Here is a 23,049-nt window from a genome sequence, read left to right as displayed (position 1 = left end):
ACCACGCCTGGCTAATTTTTCTACTTTTAGTAGAGACAGGGTTTCACCATGTTGGTCAGGCTAGTCTTGAACTCCTGACCTCAGGTGATCCTCCTGCCTCGGCCTCCCAAAGTGCTGGGATTACAGGTGTGAGCCATCGCGCCCAGCTGCCACACACTTTTAAACAGCCAGAACTCACAATAACTCACTATCATGAGAATACCACCGAGGGAATGGTATTAAACCATTCATGAGAAATCCACTGCCACCATGATCCAATCACCTGCCACCAGACCCCAGTCCCCACCTCCAATACTGAGGATTACAATTCCATGTAGATTTAAGATGCTAATGAGACATGCGACATATTTACAGGCATGTATAGCTGCTGCTCATGTGCACCCAGAGGACCACCCAGAACATGCTTACTAGTAACACCTCGTCCCACGTCCTTATGAATAATCATGTAAGATTCCCTTTGTGCCAGTCTGTGCTGCCTCACCCATATGAGCAACCTGCCCTGATTTCTGTCTCTCTCAGAGTGTTCTGTCTATTCTGCCCTTAACTTTCAAAATATTATTTTTCCTTTGCAACAAATTATGCTCACCTCTTTTGCTGTGTGTCTCTTGCTTAAATTATTTTAAACTAAGAAGACAAGAACTGAGGTATTACAACAACTATTAACAGAAGGAGGCATTATTTATTAAACAACTGAGGGCATGTGAGTTCCGGGAATAGAGTCACTTAGCAACCAGGACATTCCAGCCACCAATCTTTCTAGAGAACTCTAGGAAGACCAGAACAATTGACCAGTCATCAGTAACTCCCAGATCCCGAGATCCTGGAAACTATGACTAGCAGAACTTTAGGGATCTCTTGTCTCTGCATAGCAAATCTTTGGTGGCTACTGTCCTAGTCTCTGGTAACTCTTCCCCACTGATGTCTCTCTTTGTCCTCCTTTTTTTTTGAGACGGAGTTCCGCTCTGTGGCCCAGGCTGGAATACAGTGGCGTGATCTCAGCTCACTGCATCCTCCGCCTCCCAGGTTCAGTGATGCTCCTGTCTCAGCCTCCCAAGTAGCTGAGATTACAGGCGCCTGCCACCATGTCCAGCTACTTTTTGCATTTTTAGTAGAGACAGGGTTTCACCATGTTGGCCAGGCTGGTCTCGAACTCCTGACCTCAGATGATCTGCCTGCCATGACCTCCCAAAGTACTGGGACTACAGGCCACTGTGCCCAGCCTCTCTCTTTGACTTATTTAATATCTAATGCTCCTCTAGTCCTATATAGGCTAAATGACCCCCCCAAAGTCTCACAACCCCAGCTCTGCCTTTACTCCAAACTCCAGCCCCAGCTCTTGCTTGGAATACTGATGCTGTCATAGCTTCTATATCAAACTCCAGTGAAGCCCCAGACCCACCTTCATTCCTTCATTCCACTCCCTCCAATATCTCTATCCACTGAGGGTCTATGAAGCTTCTCTTCCTAGAGCCCAGAATGAGGAAGAGTCTGTCACAACTGAAATCCAATGTTTGGAATGGCAACGGTTGCAAAAGCTGTTGGAAGTTATAGGGTTTACTTTCTGTGGTCCAAAAATCTCAGCAAGCTTTTAGTCCTCCAGATGCCAGTCATCTCCAATACAGCTGGGCCCCCCAAACTTCTATGCCAATATCCACCCTTCTTGTATACAATATACACTTTCCTGTCAGCAAGGAGATCTGGAAGTAGCTGGAATACTACTTTTTCTTTTCTTTGCTTTTCTTTTTCCTTTTTTTGAGATGGAGTCTGGCTCTGTCACCCAGGCTGGAATGCAGTGGCATGATCTCAGCTCACTGCAACCTCCGCCTCCCAGGTTCAAGCAATTCTCCTGCCTCAGCCTCCCCAGTAGCTGGCACTAAAGGCATGTGCCACCATGCCTGGCTAATTTTTGTATTTGTAGTAGAGATGGGGTTTCACCATGTTGGCCAGGCTGGTCTCAAACTCCTGAGCTCAAGTGATCCACCCACTTCGACCTCCCAAAGTGCTGGGATTACAGGCGTGAGGCACTGCTTCCAGGCAAATTTCCTCTTATCAGGACATCAGTCAGATTGCATCAGAGCCCATTCTAACAAGCTTAGTTTAACTTAATAACCTCTAAATGCCCTATGTCAAAATACAGTCATATTCTGAGGTACTGGGTGCTAGAACTTAAAGACAATGATTTATTTTATTTTATTTTATTTTATTTTATTTTTGAGACAGAGTCTCGCTCTGTCACCCAGGCTGGAGTGCAGTGGCTCGATCTCGGCTCACTGCGAGCTCCACCTCCCGGGTTCATGCCATTCTCCTGCTTCAGCCTCCCAAGCAGCTGGGACCACAGGTGCCCGCCACCACGCCTGGCTAATTTTTTGCATTTTTAGTAAAAACAGGGTTTCATCGTGTTAGCTAGGATGGTCTCGATCTCCTGACCTCACGATCCGCCCGCCTTGGCCTCCCAAAGTGCTGGGATTACAGGCGTGAGCCACCGTGCCCAGCCGACAATGATTTCTTAGGGACATGATTCAGCTCATAACATTCTGTACTCTGGACTCCCAAAATTCATGTCCTTCTCACATGCAAGATCCCTTCACCCCCATCCTAACATCTCAAAAGTCTTATTATTATTATTTTTTGAGACAAAGTCTCACTCTGTTGCCCAGGTGCAGTGACAACTCATTGCAGCCTTGACCCCTTGGGCTCAAGAGATCCTCCCACCTCAGCCTCCCAAGTAGCTGTGACTATAGGCATGAGCCACCATGCCTGGCTGATTTTTCTCTTTTTGTAGAGACAAGGGTCTGTGTTGCCCCAGGTTGGTCTTGAACTCTTGAACTCTTCAGCTCAAGCAATCCTTCCACCTTGACCTCCCAAAGAGCTGGGATTACAGGCCAGAGCCACTGCTCCCGGCCCATTTCAAAAGTCTTAATCTATTTCAGTATCAAACTCTAAGGCCCAAATATCATCCAAATATTATCTGAATCACATATGGGTGAGACTCAAAGTGTGGTTCATCCTGAGGCAAAATTTCTGTCCAGCTGTGAAACTGTGAAGCCAAAGAAGTTATTTGCTTCCAAAATACAACGGTGGGACAGGCATAGGATAGACCGTCAGCCCTGGAAACCACCCTTCTACTCTGTTACTGTGATTTTGATGTTTGTAGATTGCACATGTAAGTAAACGCATGCAGGATTTATCTTTCTGTGTCTAGCACAATTCGCTTGGCATAATGTCTTCTAGGTTCCTGGATCCAGCCACGGCTGCACATCAAATCTTCACGGATATCCTAGTTCCCTGACTACTGAGTAACTTCAGCCTTACTGACTTCAGCCTCACTGGCAAGACCCGATGGAGTCCACCAGGCTCGCAAAAATCGATTTTGACCTAAATCAGTTCAACTTGACAAGAAGAAAACATCTTAGTTTCCAACAGAAGTGGACCACAACTTTAAACTTTGACCTTAAAGTCTAAAACATTAACTTAAAATAGGCAGGAAGTAACACCGCTTCACAGGACAAGAAACAGTCACCAATACTCCCAAATCAGGAGAACAAAGACTCGGTGGGCTGAAGGCAGAGGGAATAACAGACCCCGCCCACCAAACAGGTCCCGCCCACACCGCCCGTCCTGCCTTGCCCGCCTGGCCCCGCCCACTACCGCATGAGCCTGCCCCACCCTTTCAGGGTTCCCAAATCAGGTCCGTCTTTCTGCTTCTTCCCTTGCGGGTCGCACCCCACCCAGGACCCTCCACCGCCCCAGGCTTCTGAGTCTTTTTTTCTCCTCTCGTGAAGCTTCCTGCACACCCGGAAGCAGATCGCGCGGGGAAACGGTCACAGCGCTGCGCGTCAGTTTCCGTCTACCTGGACTAAACATTTGCTTCGCCGGGTCTACGTGAATCCAACGTGCACTTGGCGGTCTTCCCTTGTCCATACCCGTTTCCTGGGGATCGCTACGGACCTTAAAATACCAGCAACAGCCCCTTCGCCCCAAGTAAGTCTGATAATTGCTTTCCTTTCGGTTTAAAAATCTCTCTGCGGCTGTTCCTTGCTCCCTGCCTTTCTGCCTTAGGACCACGTAGACAACCCCACTCAGGTCGTGTTCCTGCTTAAAACCCTTACTGACCTCTGCTTCGGCCCTGCACCAAGTCGAGCCCTCACTCGGGAGGTGGATTCCCACTCGTCGCGACCCCCGAGTTCCTCCCTTGTCAGCCCCTGGAGGGGAGCGCCCGCCGTCCGGCTCCTGAAGGAGCCTCTTCTCCTCCCAGGTCCTGGGATTCTGCAGACCCTCCCTGTCCTGAGACACCGTACCCCGGCGCCACCTAGTATCCTCCTCACGCCGGGTCCTTCCGCTCCCCAGGCTTCCCCTTAACAGCCACTGCTTTTCCTGATCCCCCCGTTGGGGCAGGTGACCTGAGTCTGTCTTGTGATACCCAGTGTTCTTCCTTCCCAAATTTTACTCTACTGGAAAATGTGCTCTTCCGGGAGTTGGGCATCTTATTCCTCCCCTGTCCTACTGAATGTGTGGGTGAGAGGGATCAGGAGAGGAAAAGACAGGGAACGACGAAGCAAAAGGAAAAACCGAAGAGAATGAGGGAGACCCATAAATACACGGCAAAATGGATGATAATTTAGGGATTTGCAGAGAGATAGCAAGAGTGAAAGAGAACGAATGGAGAAAGAAGCAGGGGGAGAAAAGCACATAGAGACATTTAGAAAAAAAGGGGACCTTCAGAGAGATGAAGGGCAGCAAAATAGAGTGGGGCGGCAAAGGAGGAGGCACTGCAGACAGACAGTGGGGAGAAGGTAAAAGAGTTGGAGCCGTGGCTGCCAGAGCTACGTGGTGCTGGAACTGAAAGAGAGGGCAGTGGGTGACAAGCAGAGTAGAGAGAGAGCCGCAGCAGGGAGGAAGCCTAGGAAGTTGGGGGTGCTAGAGAGTGGGAACAAAGGAGCTGTAACAGGTAAGAGGGAATTTAACAAGCAGAGCAGAGAGGGAGCTTAGATGGGGAAAAAGAGGCAGAAATACGTGGAGATTGGGGACAATCAGAAAGATTGGGGAGGAAGAGTTCCAAGAGGTGAAGTAAGTTGCCGACTATTGGGCAGAACAGACATAAAAGAGGAGAACAGAAAAGGGGAGGAAAGATGCAGCATGCGAGAGGGAAACACGTAGTAGTGAAGAAAGTGGGAGAGGACCCTATCCAGATGAGTGATGAGTTGATTGGATATGGATGGTGGTTGTAATATTCTGCTTTGTGACTTTACACTCTAAAATTTTTTTCTTTAAATTGTAATCATGAGGATGAAAATTACCACTCTTTTCTGTAAGGCTTGTGCATTTTGTATTTATTTGTATCAAAAGATATTTAGAATTTCTGTTTAGCCAGAGGGCATTTAAATTCAGTCATTTGTGGTAACTCTTTTCTTCCCTGGGATAGAGTAGAGGATAGAGTGAATGAGAAATGGGGCAATAAATGACTGTCACTCTCACTACAAGGTATGTCTTTGTTTTTTTTTTTTTCTTTTCTGAAACAGGGTCTTGCTCTGTCAGACTAGAGTACAGTGCCATGATCTCCGCTCACTGCAGCCTCAACCGCCCAGGCTCAAGCATTCCTTCTGCCTCAGCCTTTCAGAGTGCTGTGATTACAGATGGGAAGCCACCACATCAGGCCTACAAGGTATGTCTTTGTAGGAGTATTGAGAGTCTTATTTTTTTTTTTTTTTTTGAGACGGAGTCTTGCTCTGTCGCCCAGGCTGGAGTGCAGTGGCCGGATCTCAGCTCACTGCAAGCTCCGCCTCCCGGGTTCACGCCATTCTCCTGCCTCAGCCTCCCGAGTAGCTGGGACTACAGGCGCCCACCACCTCGCCCGGCTAGTTTTTTGTATTTTTTAGTAGAGATGGGGTTTCACCATGTTAGCCAGGATGGTCTCGATCTCCTGACCTTGTGATCCACCCGTCTCGGCCTCCCAAAGTGCTGGGATTACAGGCTTGAGCCACCGCGCCCGGCCCAAGAGAGTCTTATTTTTTTGTAATGGATTTTCTTTTTTGTTTTTTCTTTTTTTTTGTTTGAGACGGAGTTTCACTCTTGTTGCCCAGGCTGGAGTGCAATGGAGCCATCTCGGATCACTGCAGTCTCTGCCTCCCAGGTTCAAGCAATTCTCCTACCTCAGCCTCCCAAGTACCTGGGATTATAGGTATGTGCCACTACGCCTGGCTAATTTTGTATTTTTAGTAGAGATGGAGTTTCTCCATATTGGTCAGGCTGGTCTCAAACTCCCAAACTCAGGTGATCCACTGGCCTTGGCCTCCTAAAGTGCTGGGATTACAGGCATGAGCCACTGCGCCCAGCCTACTTTTTTCTTTGTAGTTCCTTTATTTATTTATTTTTTGAGACGGAGTCTCGCTCTGTTGCCCAGGCTGGAGTGCAGTGGCGCGATCTTGGCTCACTGCAAGCTCCACCTCCCGCGTTCACGCCATTCTCCTGCCTCAGCCTCCCGAGTAGCTGGGACTACAGGCACCTGCCACCACGCCCAGCTAATTTTTGTATTTTTAGTAGAGACGGAGTTTCACTATGTTGTCCAGGATGCTCTCAAACTCCTGACCTCAGTTGATCCGCCCGCCTCTGCCTCCTAAAATGCTGGGATTATAGGCGTGAGCCACCATGCCAGGCCACTTGGTCTTTGTTTAGGAATTTATTATCCTTGCATCCCCCTGGTGCAGTGGGCTGCCTCTCCACATGCTGAGGTCTTTCCTGTGGGCATGGTTGTAGCACAGAAAGGAATGTGTTGTTTCCAAGCATTAAACGACAGATTTTTCACTTTCAGATTTGACTTGTAAAGAAGTAATTATACTGACTGAGAGAGCAGCCCAGAAGAGGAAGAACAGGAAAGAAAAGGAGTCAGGGATGGCTCTTACACAGGTAAAATGATATTCTTAGTGGATCATTCTGTCTCCTTCCTTTTTGAAATGCGATGCATTGGAGTTGCGAATCTTCTCTGAGTCTGAAGCATCCTGCCTGACGTGTTTACTGCCATTCACCCATGCCTTCCCTCAGTTTCTCTCATCTCACTTAGATTCTATCTCACCGAGACCCAGTGACATTAACTTGGGAAGAGGCTCTGCTGGGCATGGTCCTGGGAGCAGCTCACACCCAGACACGGATGGAGACAGGGTATGAGCCCCACAGTGTCAGAGCTGTTGGCAGCAGAGATCGTTTAGAGGCAAAATCAGGATGCAGTCAGCTCTCTGTAGACCAGAAGTAGAGAAGCTGCACGCGGAAGGCACATATTAATGTGCACAATACCTCATCAATTCTGGAAAAGAGTGTGTCAGGGGAGATCTTTTCTGCCTAATTTTATACTACATTTGAAGCTGTATGAATGAGTCACTGTTTCTAACTTCAAAATCTTAATGACTGGGAATGGAATGGACAATTAGATACATGCATCAGTGATAAAGGGTGTTTTATTTTATCTTTTTTTTTTTTTTTTTTTTGAGACGGAGTTTCATTCTTGTTGCCCAGGCTGGAGTGCAATGGTGCGATCTCGGCTCACTGCAACCTTCACCTCCCTGGTTCAAGTGATTCTCGTGCCTCAGCCTCCTGAGTAGCTGGGATTACAGGCATGTGCCACCACGACTGACTAATTTTTGTATTTTTAGTAGAGATGGCATTTCACCATGTTGGTCAGGTGGTCTTCAAGACCACCTCGGCCTCCCAAAATGCTGGGATTATAGGCATGAGCCACCGTGTCCGGCCTATCATTGATTTTAAAATATAAAATCAACCTGAATGTCAGATTCATTTAGCCATTGTCAGCATATCCATCCTACAGAGACTGTGGTGTTCATGCTGGGACTCCTAGTAGCAGTTGTTTTATCTAAAAAGGTTATAATTTTGCTCAGATATAGGAGCAGAACTTCTTTGTTATTAGAGAAGATGGAGCCAAATTCTCTCATTCCACCAATTATTACTGAACATCATATTTCTTTTATTTTAAACATCGCATAATGTATTTATTTGCAGTAAAATCCAAGCAGAGATGCAGTTTAGGCATTAAAAAGGTGGCATAACATGAAGACGACAGGAAAATAATATTTTATTATATATGTAATTGATGCTATGTTAGATTTTAACTGTTCTTGTCAAAAAAAAAAAAAAAGGGTACTGGGCCAGGCATGGTGGCTCACGCCTGTAATCCCAGCACTTTGGGAGGCTGAGGCAGGTGGATCAAGAGGTCAGGAGTTCAAGACCAGGCTGGCCAAGATGGGGAAACCCTGTCTCTACTAAAAATACAAAAATTAGCCAGGCATGGTGGCAGGTGCCTGTAATCCCAGCTACTTGGGAGGCTGAGGCAGAGAATTGCTTGAACCCCGGGGGCAGAGGTTGCAGTGAGTGGAGATCACACCACTGCACTCCAGCCTCAGCGACAGAGCAATACTCCGTGTCAAAAAAAAAAAAAAAAGGGTACCTGTGAGATGATGGATATGTTAATGTGTTAAACTATAGTGACTTTTTTACTATCTGTACTGTAATATCATGTTGTATACCGTACATACACCATAAAATTTATGAGCAAACATAAAACATGGGACATCAAGGAAACGTTTCAGTTTATGCTAAAAAAAAATTTATAATCTAAAAAAAGGACATTGGGCCGGGCGTGGTGGCTCAAGCCTGTAATCCCAGCGCTTTGGGAGGCCGAGACGGGCGGATCACGAGGTCAGGAGATGGAGACCATCCTGGCTAACACAGTGAAACCCCGTCTCTACTAAAAAAAATACAAAAAACTAGCCGGGCGAGGTGGCGGGCGCCTGTAGTCCCAGCTACTCGGGAGGTGGAGCTTGCAGTGAGCTGAGATCCGGCCACTGCACTCCAGCCTGGGCGACAGAGCGAGACTCCATCTCAAAAAAAAAAAAAGGACATTGACTAGGCGCAGTGGCTCATGCCTGTAATCCCAACACTTTGGAAGGCCAAGGCAGGCGGATCACGAGGTCATGAGTTAGAGACCAGCCTGGCCAACCCCATCTCTGCTAAAAATGCAAAAATTAGCTCAGCATGGTGGCGCATGCCTGTAGTTCCACCTACTTGGGAGGCTGAGGCAGGAGAATCCCTTGAACCCAGGAGGCAGAGGTTGTAGTGAGCTGAGATCGCACCATTGCACTACAGCATGGGCGACAGAGCTAGACTCTGTCTCCAAAAAAAAAATAAAAATAAAAATAAAAAAAGAACATTAAGGCATATATATTCCAAAAATTTAACTACAGAATATGAAATGGCTCCTAGAATGCAGAAAAAAAAATTGCGCAATGAACGAGGATTATTTTATTTTGATTTCTACAAAATAATGAAATGGAAATACAGAGAGTTGTCATTTTCCCTAGATCTTCAAAATCTAAAAGAAACATAGTAGCAGGTTTTGTTTAAATGAGTGGGAAATCTGATGTGATGTTGGTGGGAGAGGGTCCCTTTGCAGCTCAGGGTAGTGGGGAATCTTGCCAGATCTAGCAAAGCAGGAAATGCACCATCCTGGAGGAAATGATCACTCTTTCAAGTGCCCATCCTGGGGAAACCCAGTTTCCTTTCCCTATCACATCATCCACCATCCCTCATGTTTCCATGGGGAGCTACTGTTGTAGGTTCTGTGGCAATAGTCAGTGAGAGGTGTCGAGTTGCATTTACACGTCATCATGAGATTTCAGAAAACAATTCTTCAGTGAATGTTCTGCTGTGAAATTTTATTTTGCAGGTTTTGAAGTGTACATATTTTTATGTTAATAAACACTAATAGTTTGTTTTGCATCCTCTTTGGAACAATCCCTAGATGAAGACGTATGGGTCTTTTACCGTTTTTCGCTTTTTTTAACCTTTTTTCTTTTTTACCGTTTTTCTTTTACTGTTTTACAAAGAATGTCACCGTGGCTGCCTGTATGCATGCTATCTTCACCACAGATGTCTGATGTTTCCTCCGGGTTGGGCAGTTTAAAGAGTGAGTGCCTCGGCCAGGCGCGGTGGCTCAAGCCTGTAATCCCAGCACTCTGGGAGGCCGAGACGGGCGGATCACGAGATCAGGAGATCGAGACCATCCTGGCTAACACGGTGAAACCCCATCTCTACTAAAAAGTACAAAAAACTAGCCGGGCGAGGTGGTGGGCGCCTGTAGTCCCAGTTACTCGGGAGGCTGAGGCAGGAGAATGGCGTGAACCCGGGAGGCGGAGCTTGCAGTGAGCCGAGATTGCACCACTGCACTCCAGCCTAGGTGACAGAGCGAGACTCCGCCTCAAAAAAAAAAAAAAAAAAACAACGAAGAGTGAGTGCCTCTTTTAGGACGGCATACCACAAAAGCAAAAATAAATAAATGTTTGCTTTATGTTTTTCTGGAAGGCCTGGCTCACAGTGTGATTATAAAATACTATGTTTCTTTTAGATCTAAGGTTTTCTTGCTGACATTTTCTTTGCATGAATCTTATTTTTTGGTGATGAAGTCTGGCTCCGTTGCCCAGGCTTCAGTGCAGTGGCATGATCTGGGTTGACTGCAATCTCCGCCTCCCAGGTTTAAGGGATCCTCCTGCCTCAGCTTTCTGAGCAGCTGGGACTATAGGCACTCACCACCACACCCAGCTAATTTTTTTGTATTTTTAGGAGAGAGGAGGTTTCACCATGTTGACCACTCAAACTGACCTCAAGTGATCTGCTTGCCTTAGCCTCCAGAAGTGCTGGGATTACAGGCATGAGACATGGAACCCAGCCTTTGATTATATTATGCCTTTCAGTAAAGCTTGTTTGTTTACTTACACTTAAGTAATGTTAGATATATTCACATTATTTATTGGACTCCCAGAATACATATGTTCTCGATGCTTGATGGTTTGCCATGAGCCCCTTATGCTCTCCTCATTTTGTTTTGTTTTTTGTAGTTTTTGTTTCTCTCCCTGTCAAAATCCCCTTTGAGTTCACCACTTCCTTCTTCTGCCTAAGTCAGCTCTGTTGAACTCATCTAGTGACTATTTCAACTCAGTTACTCTATTTTTAGCTTTAGTCTGTCTTTCTCTCTCTTTCTCTGTCTCTCCCTCCCTCCCTCCCTCCTTCCTTCCTTCTTTCTTTCTCTCTTTCTCTCTCTCTCTTTTTTTTTTTTTTTTTTTGAGACAGAGTGTCACTCTTGTCCAGGCTGGAGTGCGATGGTGTGATCTTGGCTCACCACAATCTCCGCCTCCTGGGTTCAAGTGATTCTCTTAACCTTAGTCTCCTGAGCAGCTGGGATTACAAGCACGCACCACCATGCCTGGCTAATTTTTTGTATTTTTAGTAGAAATTGGATTTCACCATGTTAGACAGGCTGGTCCCAAACTCCTGACCTCAGGTGATTTGCCCTCCTCTGCTCCCCAAAGTGCTAGGATTATAGGCATGAGCCACTGCACCTGGCCATTTCTCTCTTTCTTTCTCACTTTTTCTTTCCTTCTCTCTTTTTCTTTCCTCCCTCCCTTCCTTTCTTTTCTTTTCTTTTCTTTTTTTGCGGAAGGGTTTTACTGTATTGCCCAGGCTGGAGTTCAGTAGAATGATCCATCTAAAACAACTACTACAACAACAACACACACAGAATGATAATTTTCTAACTGGGGATTGTGCCCTCTCTGGGCCTTTGCTTGTCATGTCCTAATTGAAGAGGTTTGCTGGTTTCTACTCAGAAGCTCCCCTGTTATCTGTCTGTGCTATTGACGACTCTTGTGCTGCAGTCAGCTATGGTACTAGATCTTACCTAGTGTCTTTATGTGTTACTGCACACACTGGTTTATGTCAATCATCCTTTTTTGCAGTGGCCCCTAACCTTTCATCCTGTTCCTTTCAGTCATTATATTCAGGCAAGACAGAAACGAATTGATATGGCTTTGGTTGTGTCTCCACCCAAATCTCATCTTGAATTTTTAGTAGAGACAGGGTTTTACCACGTTGGCCAGGATGGTTTCGATCTCTCGACCTCGTGATCCGCCTACCTCAGCCTCCCAAAGTGCTGGGATTACAGGAGTGAACGACTGCACCCGGGCTGTGGAAAGCAGAATTTAAGAGTGATGAACTAAGATGTTTGGCAGAAACATTCTCAAAGCAAATTGTTCAGGTTGCTGCATGGCTTCTCTGAACTGTTTATAGGAAAATGGGAGGAGAGAAAAATGAATTAAAAACAATTTGTTTTCAAAGCCCAATGTAAAGATTTGGAAAATTCTCAGCCTGGCCATGTAAAGAATTAAAAGTGTATTTAGGAGAGAAAACCAAGAGGGGTGTAGCCAAGTGGCCTTGGACAAGGAGATTAGTATGGATAGAAGTAAGCCAGGACCTGATTATTGAGACAATGGGAGAATCATCCCAAAGGCATTTTAGAGATCTTTGAGACTGCTGTGCCCATTGTAGGTTCAGAGTGCCAGGGCCTTGAGGGCAGAATAGTTTCAAGGGAGTGGCCCGGGGTGCCCTTTGGACATGGGAACTCCGATACCTCAGATCTGTGATCTCTGTATTTCAGAGCAGAGGTCCTTAGCTACCCCATCTGTGGCTGACGTGGGACCAGGTGCAGACCAGCCACCACTCCAGAGGGCACACACTGTTGGGAGCCAAAAAGGCCAAAGGGATCGTGATCAACTCAGCATTCCACTGGAGGCTATATGATCAAACAGCAAACTGTTTATCATGAATGCAGGATGTGAGCAAACTCACGACTGCACCTGCCACCAAGTTTGCTGAGGGCCATCACTCCCTGGCGCTGGGCTCCTTGAAGTTATCTCTGGGAAATCTAGTGCTTATTGGTCGAATGATGCAGTCTTGCAAGCCTGCTGTGATCCAAAGGACTGACTGACAGTTACCGACAATCACCGCCCCTTTTGGTTATCTCTTTGACCTAATAAATTTGGAGGGCTGAAAAAGCTTAGGGCTTTTGTCCACTAGAGGCAAGGTGCCCCCGACCCCTTCTTCCAAATATACTCTTTTGTCTTTGTCTTTTGTTCCCGTGTTTGCCCCTTTTGTTCAGTCCACCAGGGATCGAGGTCGGTTACAACACACAAACTGTAAACCTTGGCAACATGAACACAGTGGTTACTAAAAGTGTGCAGAGGGCATGAGATGTGGACTCATGGCTACTTCCATCTAGATTTCAAAGAATGCCTCAGAGATCCTTGGAGCCTAGGCATAGAAATGCTGTAGGAGTGAGGCTGTCCCTGGAAGTCCCTACTAGGGCAATGCTCAGTTCTAGCTGTGGAGGCAGGGCCAATTTCAGAGTCCCTGTTAGGATAAGGTCCAGTAAAGCCCTGGGAGCAGGGCCACCGATAAGACCCCAAAACTGTAGAGTCACCGGTATGTGATTCCAGCTCAGGAGAGCTGCAGGCACTGTGAGAACGTCCATGTGGGGTGATCCCAACAAAACCAGTGAGACAGGGATCCCCAGGATGTTGGGACCCAACCTCTACTCCAGGATGTCTAGAAGGTGGGACATGGAGTCAGAGATTATTGTCAAGCCTTAGTATTTAATGTATGTGCCCTGTTGGGTTTCAGCCTCACATGGGAACAGCTACCCCTTGTTTCCTGTTTCTCTCTTTTGGAATTGAAATATCTAACCTGTGTCTGCCCCACCATTGTATTTTGGAAGCACATAACTCGTTTGATTTCATAGGTTCACAACTAGAGAGCAGTTTGCCTTCGGATGAAATGCACATTTGAGTCTCACCCATATCTGATTTAGATCATAGTTAGGTACAACTCTAGACTATAGGCTTTTGAATTGGTTGTAGAAATAAGGCTTTGGGAGCCATTGGGATAGAATGTATTTTGTCTGTGAGAAGTACATCAATTTTGGGGGCCGGGGTGGAATGCTATGGTCTGAGTTTTTTTTTTCCTCCTCCGCAATTCATGTTGAAACTTAATCCCCAGTGCCCAATCTTTAAATATTATGAGGCATGGCCTTTAGGAGGAGATTGGGTCACGAGAAGTCGGCCTTTATCAGTGGGTATGGTGTTCTCGTCAATGATATATCAAAAGGCTTATTCTACGGAGTTCACTACTTTTTGGCCCTTCTGTCCCTTCTGTCATGTGGGGGACACAGCATTCGTCCCCTACGAAGCAACAAGATCATCTTGGAAGCAGGGATCATCCCTCACCAGACATCAGTCCTGCTGGCACCTTGATCTTGGATATCCCAGCCAGCAGAATCATGAGAAATACATTTCTATTCTTCATAAATTACCCAGTCTGTTTTACTCAGTACAGCAGCACAGAGAGACTATGACATACTGTCACCATGATTTAACTGTTTGTTTCTTTTGATTCAAGACTCATTCTCAGACATCTGGGTTCAGATGCCTGCTCTGCCATTTTTAGGTTGTTGACCTAGGTGACTTTTTAGCATTTTCTGTGACATAGTTGTCTCGTAGTAACATGGGAAAAAAATCTCTCTCTCTCTCTCTATCTATTATGTTGTTATTTGAATTAGAACATGTAAAGCATTTGGAGTAATGCCCAGCACATGGGGAGTGTTTCAAAACTTTAGTCATTGCTGTTGCTCTGGTCATCACAGTTTTTAGTTTCTGACCTTTCTTTAAAGCTGCTATGGACATTGTCATCTCGAAGACACAACTCTTATACTAGCTTATCTGGACATTCAGTGGATATATTGAACATAATATCTAACACTTATACACATAAGCACTTATTCATTTCTTTGTGTATTTCTTGCATTATACACAAAAATGAGAAGTGTACACTGATTTACAGGATATAACCTCCTGTTGAATTTTATAACAAGCTAAAATTAGGGACACATGACTTTCTCACAGATACCCTGCGTGGATATGTGAAAACACACACTTCAATCAAATTGATGTGACAGTTCTCTCCTCTTGTCATTTTATGTATAGATAAGAGCTCTCCCATTGCTCCTTGTTGAAATGTGTTTTTCTTTTCAGGGACCTTTGACATTCAGAGATGTAGCCATAGAATTCTCTCAGGAGGAGTGGAAATCCCTGGACCCTGTGCAGAAAGCTTTGTACTGGGATGTGATGTTGGAGAACTACAGGAACCTGGTCTTCCTGGGTAAGCATAATTTTGCTCTAGAAGTTAAGATCTGCCCTTGTGCATTTTTGTGTTTTCTCTCTTGGGAGCCCTATCCGTCATTTGACTGAAACTGAAGCCTTGTTGACTCACAGATAAAAAGCTTCATAATGCTGCATCTGGACTTTCACTTCCCATATCATCACACTACCTCCTTTTGGAATATCTTCCCTTGTTGTCCTGTGCCCATAGTATAATTCCCATATTTAAGTATTAGTCAGTATAATGCTACTTTTTTTTTTTTTTTTTAATGGAGACAGAGTCTAGCTTTGTCACCTGTAGGGACTAGTCCCACAGGGTCGGTGGGTTTTTCTCCCCATGCAGAGACGAGAGATCGTAGAAATAAAGACACAAGACAACGAGATAAAAGAAAAGACAGCTGGGCCCAGGGGACCACTACCACCAAGACGCGGAGTCCCGTAGTGGCCCCGAATGCCAGGCTGTGCTGTTGTTTATTGGATACAAGACAAGGGGGCAGGGTAAGGAGTGTGAGCCATCTCCAATGATAGGTAAGGTCACGTGGGTCACGTGTCCGCTAGACAGCGGGCCCTTCCCTGTTTGGCAGCCGAGGCAGAGAGAGAGAGAGACAGCAGACAGCTTACGCCATTATTTCTGATGTATAGTCTCTATATATTAGAGACTTTTAGTACTTTCACTAATTTTGCTACTGCTATCTAGAAGGCAGAGCCAGGTATACAGGATGGAACATGAAAGTAGACCAGGAGGGTGACCACTGAAACACAGCATCACAGGGAGACGGTTAGGCCTCCGGATAACTGCGGGTGGGCCTGACTGATGTCAAGCCCTCCACAAGAGGTGGTGGAGTAGAGTCTTCTCTAAACTCCCCCGGGGAAAGGTAGCGGGTGTTTTTCCTTGGCACTGACGCTACTACTAGGCCACAGTCCTCTTGGCAATGGGCGTCTTCCCACACGCTGGCGTTACCTCTAGACCAAGGAGCCCTGTAGTGGCCCTGTCAGGTTGTGACAGAAGGCTCACACTCTTGTCTTCTGGTCACTTCTCACCATGTCCCTTCAGCTCCTGTCTCTGTATGGCCTGGCTTTTCCTAGGTTATGATTGTAGAGCGAGGATTATTATAATATTTGCATAAAGAGTAATTACTACAAACTAATGATTAGTGATACTTACATATAATCATATCTGTGATCTATATCTAGTATAACTCTTGTTATTTTATGTATTTTATTATACTGAAACAGCTCGTGCCCTCGGTCTGTTGCCTCAGCACCTGGGTGGCTTGCCGCCCACAGTCGCCCAGGCTGGAGTGCAGTGGCATGAACTCAGCTCACTGCAACCTCCGCCTCCCGAGTTCAAGCAATTCTCCTACCTCAGCCTCCTGAGTAGCTGGGACTACAGGCTCACACCACCACACCCGGCTAATTTTTTGTATTTTAGTAGTGATGGGGTTTCACCCAGGATGGTCTCAAACTCATGAGCTCAGTAGTCTGCCCACCTTGGCCTGCCAAATTGCTAGGATTACAGATGTGAGTCACTGCGTTACTTCTAAATAAGTCTTTCTGTTTTCTTCCAAAGTCAGAATTTTAACTATTCTTTAGGCAAGTATATACCCACAGCTCTGCAAGCACAAACCCTGCTGCCCCATGCTCATAACTCTTTCCCCTCCCCTCATGCCCTTCCTCCTCCCTTCCTCTTCTGAACATATTACTTTGGTCCAGATGGACTACCCAGTCACTTACTAGCGTATTAATTTTACACTCCCATTATTGCAGAACTCCCTCACCTTCCACACTACACTCAGCGTGTAAGGGATGACGCCTACTCATTCACTTGACAACTTTCTGAGAACACTGCCTACATCAATATGTGCAGGGGATGATGACTCAGATACCGTTATTCATGAAGGATGACTGAATAATGTTTTGGCAACACACCTTGGCTCTTGAAGTATTTCTGTTTTTTTTCTTTTTTTGAGACGGAGTCTCACTCTGTTGCCCAGGCTGGAGTGCAGTGGCGCCATCTCGGCTCACTGCAAGCTCCGCCTGCCGGGTTCACGCCATTCTCCTGCCTCAGCCTCCTGAGTAGCTGGGAATACAGGTACTCACCACTACACTTGGCTAAGTTTTTGTATATTTAAGTAGAGACGGAGTTTCACTGTGTTAGCCAGGATGGTCTCCATCTCCTGACCTCATGATCCACCTGCCTCGGCCTCCCAAAGTGCTGGGATTACAGGCGTGAACCACTGCAACCGGCCAGCTCTTGAAGTATTTCTTTCTACACTCTTGGTATTTGGGTGACCAGTTATCTGAACTGCCTGTTTGACCAGTTTTATTTAAAAACATGTTTGATACTGGAAACCCAGGTTCACGTCTTACTTTCTTTGTAATTTGGGTGTAGATACATAAATCCTATGGGCAGACTTACTGTCCTTATTTGTAAAATAGTGATAATTTATCTTAAGATTTTTAAAAACAAGTTAGTGCTGTTTGCTAGCTTGGAATATTGCATGTTCTATAGTAAAGACTCAGAAGTCTCTTAGTTTAATAAGGTATATCAACATTATTTCATGTTTATAATGAGATGGCATATTAGCTTTAACTTAATGTGGCTAGGTATAGCAGATACCATAGATAGGGTGGTTTGAACAACAGAAATTCACTTTTCACAGATCTGGGTGATGAGCAGTCCACATGTCAGAGCCAGTCACTTTGGTTCCTGGTGTGGGCCCTTTTCCTGGTGTATCATGGCTAACTCTTTCTGTGTCCTCACATGGCAGAAGGATTGTCATGCAAAAAGCAAAAGCTTTTTCACATCTATTCTAATTCCTATTCCATTCCTGAAATTCTACCTACCATGCTGACCTAATTGCCTCCCAAAGTTTTCACTCCTCCAAATAATACTACATTGAGGATTAGGACCCTAACATATGAGTTTTGGCAGACATAAGTCAATATAGCTGACTTGCATTGCTTGTTAGTGTTGCAAATGTCTATTTTTTTTATGGAAATAGATAGTTTTTTGTTAGTTTGTTTTTCCGAGACAGAGTCTTGCTCTGTCACCCAGACTGGAATGCTGTGGTGCAATCTCAGCTCACTACAACCTCTGTCTCCCGGGTTCAAGCAATTCTCCTACCTCAGCCTCCTGAGTAGCTGGGATTACAGGTGCCCACCACCATGCCCGGCTAATTTTTGTATTTTTAGTAGAGACATTGTTTCATCATGTTGGCCAGGCTGGTCTCAAACTCCTTACCCCGTGATCCACCCACCTTGGCCTCCAAGAGCTGGGATTACAGGTGGGAGCCACCGCACCCAGCCAGAAATAGGTAGTTTTAGAACAGGTTTAATACCTATATAATAAGTATTCAGAAAAATAACTTAGTTTTATAACTTCAAAAAATTCTTTCTCATTTTCCCAGTACTATTTTTGATTTATAATTTAGCTTGCCATTTACATAGATCATTAATTAGTTGAACTTGTTGATATTTAGCTGTAATTTGACATTTATTTGTGCACAATAAATATGAAGTAAATATATATATAACTGTTTTTTCTTCTGAGAGAGCCATATGTTTGCTGCCAGTTGGTGTATGATTTGGGGGCATGGTGGAAAAATACTTCTTTTAGTGCTAATATATATGTTTGCACGACATGAGTCTTTTGGTCATTGAATGTTTGAAACTAGACTTCCTTAAAATTAATTTGAATTACATGTGATTAGTGTTTCTTTACTGAAGAATTCTACTCCTTTTTTATTTGTAAAAATAGAAGATCACTGTGGTAAAGTTTGGTAACTGTCTAGTATAAACGTTACTTTTAGTGTAGTATGTTTTCAATATAAAATATTTATGAATAGTAGTTATTTAAAAACAAACAAACAAAAACAAATAATACTAGTTATTTGTAAAACCCATGTTCAGCCAGGTACAGTGGCTCACTCATGCCTGTAATCCCAGCACTTTGGGAGGCCGAAGTGGGCAGATCACGAGGTCAGGAGTTTGAGACCAGCCTGGCTAATATGGTGAAACCCTGCCTCTACTAAAAATACAAAAATTAGCCAGGTGTGGTGGCATGCACCTGTAGTCCCAGCTACTCAGGAGGCTGAGGCAGAAGAATAGCTTGAACCCAGGAGGTAGAGGTCGCAGTGAGCCAAGATTGTGCCACTCTGCTCCAGCCTGGGCAACAGAGCAAGACTCTGTCTCAAAAAAAAACCAAAAAACAAAAAAACAACAAAAAAAACCCTATGTTCATTATATTTTGTAGGTATCCTTCCTAAATGTATGACCAAGGAATTACCACCAATAGGAAACAGTAATACAGGAGAAAAATTCCAAACAGTGATGCTGGAAAGACATGAATGTTATGATATTGAAAATTTTTACTTAAGGGAAATCCAGAAAAATCTACAGGACCTTGAGTTTCAATGGAAAGATGGTGAAATAAATAATAAAGAAGTGCCAATGACCTATAAAAACAATCTTACTGGTAAAAGTGGTCAACATAGTCAAGAGGATGTAGAAAACAAATGTATTGAAAATCAGCTTCCATTAAGCTTTCACTCACATCTGACTGAACTGCAGAAATTTCAAACTGAAGGGAAAATTTATGAATGTAACCAATCTGAGAAGACAGTTAATAATGGTTCCCTAGTCTCACCACTTCAAAGAATTCTTCCAAGTGTCCAAATCAACATTTCTAAAAAATATGGGAATGAGTTTTTGCAACTGTCATTACCCACCCAACTTGAGAAAACACACATTAGGGAAAAACCTTACATATGTAATGAGTGTGGCAAAGCCTTTAGAGTGTCTTCAAGTCTTATTAACCATCAGATGGTGCATACTACAGAGAAACCTTACAAATGCAACGAATGTGGCAAAGCCTTTCATCGGGGCTCACTACTAACAATACATCAGATAGTCCATACAAGGGGGAAGCCATGTCAATGTGATGTATGTGGCAAGATCTTCAGACAAAATTCTGATCTTGTAAATCACTGGAGAAGTCACACGGGAGAGAAACCATACAAATGTAACGAATGTGGCAAGTCCTTTAGTCAAAGTTACAACCTTGCAATACATCAAAGGATTCACACTGGAGAGAAACCTTACAAATGTAATGTGTGTGGGAAAACCTTCAAACAAGGCTCATGCCTCACTACACATCAGATAATCCATACAGGAGAGAAACCATATCAATGTGACATATGTGGCAAGGTCTTTAGGCAGAATTCAAATCTTGTAAACCACCAGAGAATCCACACTGGAGAGAAACCATACAAATGCAACATATGTGGAAAGTCCTTTAGTCAAAGTTCCAACCTGGCAACTCATCAGACAGTTCATAGTGGAAACAAACCTTACAAATGTAGCGAGTGTGGCAAAACCTTTAAACGGAGCTCAAGCCTCACTACACATCAGATAATCCATACAGGAGAGAAACCATATACGTGTGATGTATGTGACAAGGTCTTCAGTCAACGTTCACAACTTGCAAGGCACCAGAGAAGTCATACTGGAGAGAAACCTTACAAATGCAATGAATGTGGCAAGGTCTTCAGTCAGACTTCACATCTTGCGGGGCATCGGAGAATTCATACTGGAGAGAAACCTTACAAATGTGATAAATGTGGCAAAGCCTTTAAACAGGGGTCATTACTCACTCGACATAAGATAATTCATACTAGAGAGAAACGTTACCAATGCAGTGAATGTGGAAAGGTCTTTAGTGAAAATTCATGCCTTGTAAGACATTTAAGAATTCATACTGGGGAGCAACCTTACAAATGTAATGTGTGTGGCAAGGTCTTCAATTACAGTGGAAACCTTTCAATCCATAAGAGAATACACACGGGAGAGAAACCTTTCCAATGTAATGAATGTGGCACAGTCTTCAGGAACTACTCATGCCTAGCACGTCATCTAAGAATTCATACTGGGCAGAAACCTTACAAATGTAATGTGTGTGGCAAGGTCTTCAATGACAGTGGAAACCTTTCAAATCATAAGAGAATTCATACTGGAGAGAAGCCTTTTCAATGTAATGAATGTGGTAAGGTCTTCAGTTACTACTCATGCCTAGCACGTCATCGGAAAATTCATACCGGAGAGAAACCTTACAAATGTAATGATTGTGGCAAAGCCTATACTCAGCGATCAAGCCTCACTAAACATCTGATAATTCATACTGGAGAGAAACCTTACAATTGTAATGAGTTTGGAGGGGCATTTATCCAAAGTTCAAAACTTGCAAGATATCACAGAAATCCTACTGGGGAGAAACCACACAAATGTAGCCATTGTGGTAGAACTTTTAGTCATATAACAGGCCTGACGTACCATCAGAGAAGGCATACTGGAGAGATGCCATACAAATGTATTGAATGTGGCCAGGTCTTTAATTCCACTTCGAACCTTGCAAGGCATCGGAGAATTCATACTGGAGAGAAACCTTACAAATGTAATGAATGTGGCAAGGTGTTTCGTCATCAATCAACACTAGCACGCCATCGGAGTATTCATACTGGAGAGAAACCTTACATGTGTAATGAGTGTGGCAAAGCCTTTAGAGTACGTTCAATTCTGGTTAATCATCAGAAAATGCATACTGGAGACAAACCTTACAAATGTAATGAATGTGGTAAAGCTTTTATTGAAAGGTCAAAGCTGGTGTACCATCAAAGAAATCACACTGGAGAGAAGCCATACAAATGTATTGAATGTGGCAAGGCCTTTGGACGGTTTTCTTGCCTCAACAAACACCAAATAATTCATTCTGGAGAAAAACCTTATAAATGTAATGAGTGTGGCAAATCTTTCATTAGTCGCTCAGGCCTCACTAAACATCAGACAAAACATACTGGAGAGAATCTGACAACAAAACTCAATGTGGAAACGCCTTTAGATGTTCTCCTAACTTCTGGGTTCAAATAATTCACATTTACAGGTATAGTTTGTATATTTGACGCTTCTGTCTGAACCTCATGTGGAATTTTAATCCCCCGTGTTGGAGGTGGGGCCTAGTGGATCACAGGAGTGAATTTCTCAAGAGTGGTTTAGTACCACCTGGTTTTTGCTCTTCTTGGGATAGTGAGTTCTGGTGAGATCTTGTTTTTTTGTTTGTTTGTTTTGTTTTTTTGAGACGAAGTCTGTCTCTGTCACCAGGCTGGAATGCAGTGGCATGATCTCAGCTCACTGCAACCTCTGCCTCCCAGGTTCAAGTGATTCTCCTGCCTCAGTTTCCCTGAGTAGCTGGTACTACATGCGCACACCACCATGCCTGACTAATTTTTGTATTTTTAGTAGAGACGGATTTTCACCATTTTTGCCAGGATGGTCTCAATTTCTTGACCTCATGATCTGTCTACCTCAACCTCCCAAAGTGCTGGGATTATAGGCGTGAGTCACCAAGCCCGGCTGAGATCTTGTTGGTTAAAAGTGTATGGCAGTTCAGGCATGGTGGCTCATGCCTGTAATCCCAGCATTTAGGGAGGTTGAAGTGGGCAGATCACTTGTGGCCAGGTGTTCAAGACCAGGCTGGTCAACATGGTGAAACCTTGTCTCTACTGAAATACAAAACTTAGCCAGGCATGGTGATGCAGGCCTGTAATCCCAGCTACTCAGGAGGCTGAAGCATGAGAATCGCTGGAACCCAGGAGACAGAGGTTGCAGTGAGCCAAGATTGTGCCAGTACACTCCAGCCTGGCTGACAGTGAGACCCTGTCTCAAAAAAAAAGAAAAGAAAAAGTGTATGGAACCTCCCTCTCTCTTGTTCCTATTCTTGCCATGTGATATGCCCACTCCCCCTTCTCCTTCTACCATGATTTTAACATTCCTGAGGCTTCCTCAGAAGGTGAGCAGATGCCAGCACTATGTTTCCTGTAAAGCCTGCAGAACTGTGATTCAATTAAACTTCTTTATAAATTACCCAGCTTCAGGTATTTCTTTATAGCAATTCAAATATGGCCCAATACATTTACACATGCAGTAAACGTAGCTAAGTTTTAAGGTA

The 23,049-nt window shown here is 44.5% G+C and overlaps 1 protein-coding gene across 3 annotated transcripts; it reads left to right on the top strand.

The window, feature by feature from the left end:
• Nucleotides 1–3,659: 3,659 nt before the first annotated feature.
• Nucleotides 3,660–22,964, top strand: ZNF836 (zinc finger protein 836). 3 transcript variants are annotated; one of them, XM_074024417.1, is made up of 6 exons: nucleotides 3,660–3,688; nucleotides 3,783–3,981; nucleotides 5,520–5,662; nucleotides 6,809–6,903; nucleotides 14,922–15,048; nucleotides 19,303–22,964. In XM_074024417.1, the coding sequence occupies exons 4-6, from the start codon at nucleotides 6,889–6,891 to the stop codon at nucleotides 21,969–21,971; spliced, it is 2,811 nt and encodes a 936-aa protein (XP_073880518.1). In that variant the 5' UTR covers nucleotides 3,660–3,688; nucleotides 3,783–3,981; nucleotides 5,520–5,662; nucleotides 6,809–6,888; the 3' UTR covers nucleotides 21,972–22,964. The 3 variants fall into 3 exon arrangements, with proteins under 3 accessions (XP_073880518.1, XP_045236038.2, XP_005590237.2); XM_045380103.2 differs by adding an exon at nucleotides 6,081–6,178 and having other exon boundaries at nucleotides 3,660–3,981; XM_005590180.4 differs by having other exon boundaries at nucleotides 3,660–3,981.
• Nucleotides 22,965–23,049: the final 85 nt, after the last annotated feature.

The sequence above is a fragment of the Macaca fascicularis genome, chromosome 19, assembly GCF_037993035.2.
Source record: "Macaca fascicularis isolate 582-1 chromosome 19, T2T-MFA8v1.1".
NCBI classification, from domain to species: Eukaryota; Metazoa; Chordata; class Mammalia; order Primates; family Cercopithecidae; genus Macaca; species Macaca fascicularis.
Note: the sequence above shows the minus strand (reverse complement) of the source record. Positions and strands in the feature narration are given on the sequence as shown.

Excerpts from the sequence above, each read along its gene's own strand:
- ZNF836 (XM_045380103.2), top strand. The coding sequence starts at position 5,634 with ATGGGAAGCCACCACATCAGGCCTACAAG. Across the intron at positions 6,179-6,808 it reads CCAAGTACCTGGGATTATAG|ATTTGACTTGTAAAGAAGTA; the intron begins GTATGTGCCACT and ends TTTCACTTTCAG. Across the intron at positions 6,904-14,921 it reads CAGGGATGGCTCTTACACAG|GGACCTTTGACATTCAGAGA; the intron begins GTAAAATGATAT and ends TTTTCTTTTCAG.